At 42.5% G+C, this 7,456-nt stretch overlaps 1 protein-coding gene across 3 annotated transcripts in view; it reads left to right on the top strand.

The window, feature by feature from the left end:
- The window catches only part of GRAMD1C (GRAM domain containing 1C), a 108,048-nt gene continuing 101,026 nt past the window's right edge, over positions 435-7,456 (top strand). The window contains exons 1-2 of one of the 3 annotated variants that reach the window (XM_003132665.6): positions 435-574; positions 5,648-5,797. In XM_003132665.6, coding sequence (XP_003132713.3) covers positions 548-574; positions 5,648-5,797 — 177 coding nt within the window. In that variant the 5' untranslated portion in view covers positions 435-547. Of the gene's footprint in view, positions 575-5,647; positions 5,798-7,456 lie in introns of those variants that run through there. The other 2 variants (XM_005670210.3, XM_013982428.2) reach the window with 2 other exon arrangements.

Here is a 7,456-nt window from a genome sequence, read left to right as displayed (position 1 = left end):
TTATCCTGTAACATCAACTCTAATAAAGATTTCATATAAAATACTTCCTAATTGTTCTAGAATGTCTTTTACAGCTTTTTTTTTTTTTTTCTAACTAAGACCTACAACACTCAATAGCTTTTCATCACTAACTTCAATCTTATTTGAAGAAACAGGAGCTTGTCATGCAATTCATTTTTTCGCACATTGGAGCAGGGTACGTATAGTGGGAAGCAGAGTGGAGGCTTTGCAAGGAGTGCGAGGAGTGACTTGTGCCTAGAACCCATTTCACAGCCAGAACAGGAATTTGTGATTGGGAGATAGGTAAGGACAGCATGATTCCTAGCAAAGATAGGCCTTCAGGCAAACATCGGGAAGGGGGCGGGGGTGTCCTTAATGGCCGCTAGAGGGCGCAAGTCGCGCCGACAGGATCCAAGGCGTCCCTCGCAAAGCTGGCGGGCAGGAGCCCGGAGCCCACCCTCGGGGTGGGCGGGGGACGCGGGCCTAGACGCCCCCTCCCCGCAGCGGGACGCGCGTGCGCGGTACCTTGGCGGCGGAGGGATCCGCGATGGAAGGCGCTCTGACTGGCCGTCAGGTAAGTGGCTCTTGTGGTACGAGTTCCCCAGCGGTGGCTTTACTGCGCACTTTTCTCCACGAAGATTGTCTGAGTCCTCTTAGACTGTGGTTATTATTTCCTCTCTTCCCTTCTCATGGTGCTCTTTAGAGTAATTTGGAAAGTTGTTACCGACGAGGGGGTTTTCTGACCTTACTGCGAGCCTTTCCCTCTGGACGATGGTGGGTAGGTCTGCGCCGGTGGGCGTGGAGGGTTGGCGTTCGGAGCGAGATGTCCTTGTCCAGATCCCTCGGCTTCAGACCCCACTGCCATGATTGTGACCGGGATCATGTTGATCTGGTCTTATGCCATCCCCTTAACTATTAGCTCTTGATAAAAGGGCTCAGAACTCTAGATAGTTTAAATCACTGGGCTGTTAACCGCATTTTTGGTTTCAACTAGTTTTGTTACTTGTTTACTACCTTATTTGATTAACGAGAGAACTTGCTAATTAATCTTTAGGGTGAAAGCCCACTTTTGTTGCAGGAGTCACATGCCTTTCTGAACACTAACCTCATTGCTTTACTTTGGTTGTGTGTATCTGTTTTACTTTTTTTTTTTTTTTTTCTTTTTAGGGATGCACTTGCAGCATATGGATGATCCCAGGCTAGGGGTGGAATCAGAGCTGCAGTTGCAGCCTATGCCACAGCCACAGCGATGCCAGATTTGAGCCACATCTGTGACCTAGGTTGCAGCTTGTGGCCCCCACCCAGTGTTTGATTGGGAGATAAAATTGATGATGGCACGCACACACACACTATGAAGAGGTTTATTACTCGTATTTAAAGACGTATTACTTATAAACATACATAATGAAGAGAGAAGAACAGGGCAGTCTTCTCAAGCAGATCCAGACTGGTTTGAAAGGGCAGGGGAAGGAGGGCTCAGGGTTTCTTCTGTGGTTAGGGGGTGGAAGTCAGAGGTTCCTGGGTGTGGTCAGGATCTGTCTTGCTTGATTTGACTCTCCCATTCACACCAAAGGAAAGAGTATCCAGGCATTCTTACCACCTTGCCCATTTGAGGGACAGAGAGGAAGAAAGAGAGGTGAGGCTTAAAAGCTTTCAGCAGGCAAACATAAAAAAATTGAATGAGACTCTTTAGTACAATTCATCCTTGATGTCTAACTGATGACTAAAATGTACTGTTTTTCATTTAGTTGAATTCGAACTTGTTTAAGTAGCCATCATGGCTCTCATAGGAGGTCTGCAGCCTGAAGCCAGTAAGGAAAATGAAAGTTCCATTGAGTGCTTTGTTCAAGAGCCCAATGATGTGTATTTTGAGAGAAAAAATGAGTGCCTTGGTCACTGTCAATACTGTCTGGAACTCCTTTTTTTGTTTGTTTTTTGTTTTTTTTAGGGCCACACCTGAAGCATATGGAGGTTCTCATGCAAGGGGTTGAATCAGAGCTCTAGCTGCTGGCCTATACCACAGCCACAGAAACGGGGGATCGATTCGAGCTACGTCTGTGAACTATACCACAGCTCACGGCAACATGGGATCCTTAACCCACTGTGCAAGGGCAAGGATCAAACCTGTGTCCTCATGAATGCTAGTCAGATTTGTTAACTACTGAGCCATGATGGGAACTCCAGTAATCTGTGGAACTCTTGATGGGGATAAGGGATAAGGAGTGTCTTGGTGAGGTCTTTTTTATTTTGGCTAGAGTATATATAGAGACACATGTGACCTTAATTTATATTTTGAGTATCTGAAAGCAAGGGTGTTCCAGAGTTCTTTACTTCAAAGGGTGCAACTCTTAGGCAATGGGCAAAGAATCTGTAAAAATGTGCAGTTGGCCAGAGCATTCCGTGTTAAAGTAACTGTGGGAGGAGTTCCCTTGTGGCACAGCAGGATGGGGGTCTGGCATTGTTACTGGAGTGGCTCCGGTCAATGCTGTGGCAAAGGTTCAGTCTCTGGCCTGGGAGCTTCCATATGCCGCAGGTGTGCCTCCCTCCCCAACCAAAAAACAGATAACTGGTAAGTTCAGCTAGTTGTGCTGACCTGTGGGTCTTCTCCTCCAGGGACATCCTGGTTAAGGGATGAAAAGTAGTAGGTCTCCAGGGAGCTCCATCATGTGTAGGGATGGTGATGCTGTGCTCTGAACAGCAAGTTTTTCTATCAGACTTCAAATGGGAGTTTGAAATATTGAAATCCTATTGCTGTCCAATCAGTTGATCACACATTGGTCCCCAAGTATTCAGGGGGTTCAGGAGAGGGGCGACTTCTTCTAGCACCATGCTATCTGACAAAGAAATGAGAACAGGAGAGGTTCTGCCTGCCTGTGGGTGGGCTATGTCGGAGGGGCAATATTTTGTTCTGTCCTGCAGCAAAGAGACCTTGGCTGTACTGAGTTTGCAAAGCGTTGCTTCCAGGACCCAAAGCATAATGGGCATGGAGGGTCATAGGCTCCAGGCTTGTGAGAGCCTCTACTTCTGGGAGAGTCCAGTGTGCTGTTAGTTATTACTGTTCCAATGGCATATTCTGTGGGGGTAAGAAATGGTTTCTTGCGTCAGAAGCCTATGAACAACTTATGGACGTTATGGGTGGTCCAGAGAGTCTAGGAGTCATGAGAAGAGGCTGCTAAAGTCTCTACAGTGAAGGATTCTTTGTGAGTGTGTGTGTGTGTGTGTGTGTACGTGTATGTGCATTTTTGTTGTTGTTGTTGTCTGTTTGTTTTGGTAAGGGGTCAGGGAGGAAGTAGTACTATTGGGAATGTCTGTTATATTGTAGTTTTGACAATTTTTAGAATCTTTTTTGGGGGGAGGGCCCTCTTCAGGATGGACTTACCTGCAAGTAACAGCATAAATATAGGCCAAAGAAGTTTGTAAATGAGAAATATATTGCTTCTGGAATCCAAAAGGACCTAAAAAGATGTTGTGGATACTGACATGGTCAATAGCTGTTTCTTGACATTGTCGGGGGCAGAGTGGCCCTAGGTTTACCAGGTAGTTTATAGGAATTTAACCAAGGTAGCAGGCTTTACACTAGGCTTGGGTCAATGATCTATCCTCTTTTATGAGTATTTTTATATCCTGAATGGGTGTGTCAGAAGAATGTCCCCAGAGGGGGTGTAACGTCATACCTGTGCTCTTGGAGAGAATCAGATACAGTTACCTGTAAGGTATGGGGTGGCAAGGCTTTTGAGGTACCCTGTGTAGCCAGGTAAAAGTATACTGTGTTCCTCTGGAGGTAAAACAAACTGACTGAGAAGTCATTGAACAAGGCAACGAACAGAACACATCAAATTTATCATATCAATATATTTACCAGTTTGTGGTTGGAAGGTGTCAGTAATTTCAGTAGTATGGCTGTAGGGGCCCTCACGGGTAGGATGGTATAGGTACAGTAATCAATGGTAAGACGCCATTCATTTTTCCATCTTTACCAGGCCATTTGGGGCTATTCAATGGAGAAAGAGGAGAGATAATCATTCTTTCACTAGTTAGGAGAAATTATATAATAAAACTCAATCTTTGAAGACTCTTTTATTTTACATTGAGCTGTATTAAGTATTTTAACTAGGGGTTGGGGGTAGTTTATGGGGCTCCATTTTTTTCAATGCCTCTAAGACTCTAAATTTGTTACTCATCAGGTCAGAGCATTTTGCCACTATGGAATATTTTAGGGCAATGCGTAATATGACTAGGGGGCCTTTAGGCAAGGCAGTAATTCTGGTAGTTAAGGTGAGACATAACCTATTTGTTGTCTATTTTATGTTGAGTAATTCCCCTAATATTATAGAAGGTACCTTGTTTAAATTTAATTCTTTAGATTTTTCAGGTATAACTGCAGTTTGAGTCCAGTACTAATTAAAGGCATGAGGATTTGCCAATCAATGCATTGAGTGGATGTTGAAGTTCATTCAGAACCTGTGTTGTAGAGGTGCAAAGGCCAATCTTTATTTTTTGTTGTTTAAATTATTTTAATACATTTTGGATTTCCAACTGGGTCAAACTGTGGACTTCCGTTTCAGTTTTTTTTTTTTTTTTTTTTTTCTGCTTGCCTGGGGTGGTGGTGGTGGGGGGAGCTTATTTCTTCTCCCTGTACCAGCTGTGTTTGTTTCTTTTTTTCATCTCTCGTTTTGGTGGTTAGTACTTTGGGTGGAGGGAATCCTCTTGATCCTTTCATATTTATAAATTTCTTCCTCCCGAGAACCTCAAATCAGTATCATGAGGGCTAGGGGCTTCTCCCATGGCACTGGTTCCTTTGTAGAGTTGCAGAAGCTCCGGCTTGAGTTTGAATGACCCCTTTGCTGTGCTACAAGAGTGCCATGGGTGCTTTTCCCTGTGACCCTGAGGGTCAGCATTTTTGTTACAACAGAGTCGTAGGTGGTGGCAGCAGCAGTGATATTAGAGTCCTGGTGAGCTTTGTGCTCTTATAATGAATGCTGCTCCACACCCATTTTCTCTCCTTTTTTTAACCCCACAGTGACTGCTCTTTCATGAGGGGCCACCCCATGGACTCAAGTATACTCTCTCCTAGGTTGAGGCTAGTACCTGCTTGGGACATCTGATGCATTTATTTTATTTCTTCATCATTTGTATAAATCAGACTTAATTTAATTACCAATTTCCCCATCAGTGAACAGTAAGGTTGTTTCCACTTTCTTAGTATTACAAACATTGTTTACTTCAGGTACACTTAAATTGCTTGGTTGTGGACTTATACACCCATCTTGGACCCTATCAAGCATTGCAAATTGTCCTCTGAAGAGGTTGAACCCATTCTTACTCCTGTTACATTGTTGTTGTTGTCGTTGTTTTTACTGTTTGTTTCTCTAGCTTGAACTTCTGGAGGGTAAGGAGTTTGTTTTATTCATTTTTTGAATCTATGGTGCCAACTAAACTACCTAATAAATAGTAGTAGTTGGAAAATATTTGTGTAAATTTGCATGTGTAAGTGTACGAATTATAGAAGCAAAAATGTATTGTGGTTTTCTAAAAGCTGAAATATTGTCCTTTTCATATTAATTTGTGCATTTTGAATTTAACGATTTTCTTTTTACAGTGGGCATTTCTCAGTAAGTAATTTAAATTATCTGACACTTGTTTCCAGGTAATAAGGGAAGAGGATGCAAGCTTTGCCGCTGAGTTACAGGAAAAATTAGAGGAAAATCCTAGTCCAGTTGTGGATGAGAATAATACAGTGTCACCTAAGAAACAGGCCCCAAATTTACATAACTGGAGTGGGGACTGGAACTTTTGGGTAATATGTTTTCTTTCTTAAATCTTCATTTTAATCTTAAATGCAAATTTTCTTTCAGTTTATAGGAATTCTTATAATGCTTATAATGTTTTCTTATTAGCTTTCAGATTTCACATATTTAAATTCGAATCCAGAGTCCGGGAAGTCATTACTGATTATGCTCTCCTTTGGCCACTAGAATGCACTGTTGTTTGGTTTGATTTAGTGGAATTATCTGCATCAGTTTCCGTGGGTGAAAACTACACCACATAAATGGATTCCACAGAAACGCACCCCATGGGAACTCCTTGATTTCTTATCATTTTAGAGTTGTTTAAAAAAGACATAATGTTAGCAGGTTTTAATAATCAGTACAAGCACCATCACTGTTGTTTATTATATTGGCAGGAGACTAATATTATACAGAAACTGTATTTCTCAATGTTACTGAAAAGCCAGCTATTTTAACATAATTTTGTTTTAAAGAAGTAGTTTCTGTACATAAATGGAAGTTTAATGATGTTTGACCTGTAGTGGATAATGATTATAAGATAGGTTTTAAAGCAAGGAGTTTTTCTCTTCTCTCTGCACTGTGCTTGCCTGGTTGCATAGCCTGGCTCTGCCTCAGGTTTCCCCACTGTGAAATGAGACAACTGCTTATTGACCAGGTGCATAGTGTTTTTTGGTAAGAATAACATTTCTGTTACCATATGAATGCCAGCAGTTATTATTTTTTTTTTCTCTCCTTTTATTTTAGGGCTGCACCCATGGCACTTGGAGGCTCTCAGACTAGGGGTTGAACAGGAGCTGTAGCCTGCACCACAGCCACAGTAATGCCAGATACAAGCTATGTCCGCAGCCTACACCACAGCCGGATCCCCAACCCACTGGGCAAGGCCAGGGGTCAAACCCGCATCCTCATGGATCCTAATCCAATTCGCTTCCGCCAAGCCACAATGGGAATTCCAGCAGTTACTATTTTAAAGGGCCCATTCTAAATCAAACAATTCCTTTGAGAGTTATGAGCCATTTGCTAGAATCTGGTGTAATGCAACCATAAGTAAAATTTATATAAGATTATAAGCATATATAGTTCTAATATTAATTCATTAGAAAGCTCATCTCTTGGAGTTACTGTCATGGCGCAGCAGAAATGAATCCAACTAGGAATCATGAGGTTTTGGTTGGATCCCTGACATTGCTCAGTGGGCTAAGGATCCAGCGTTTGCCGTGGGCTGTGGTGTAGGCCGCAGATGCGGCTCAGATCCTGCATTGCTGTGGCTGTGGTGTAGGCTGGCAGCAACAGCTCCAATTAGACCCCTAGTCTGGAAACCTCCATATGCCTAAAAAAAAAGACACATACACACACAGAGACAAAAAATAAATAAAATAAAATCCCCATTTATTTATTAAAAAAAAAAGAAAGCTCATCCTTTGAGGATCAGGTGTACATAGTAGCAGAGTTTCTTATAATTTATTTATTTATTTATTTTTCTTTTATCTCTTTTTGTCTTTTTAGGGCCGCCCCTGTGGCATATGGAAGTTCCCAGGCTAGGGATCCAGTGGGAGCTGTAGCTTCCAGCCTACACAGAACCACAGCAATGTAGGATCCTAGCTCTGTCTATGACCTACACCACAGCTCACCGCAACCCCAGATCCTTAACCCACTGAGCAAGACCA

This window comes from Sus scrofa, chromosome 13 (assembly GCF_000003025.6).
Source record: "Sus scrofa isolate TJ Tabasco breed Duroc chromosome 13, Sscrofa11.1, whole genome shotgun sequence".
NCBI classification, from domain to species: Eukaryota; Metazoa; Chordata; class Mammalia; order Artiodactyla; family Suidae; genus Sus; species Sus scrofa.
Note: the sequence above shows the minus strand (reverse complement) of the source record. Positions and strands in the feature narration are given on the sequence as shown.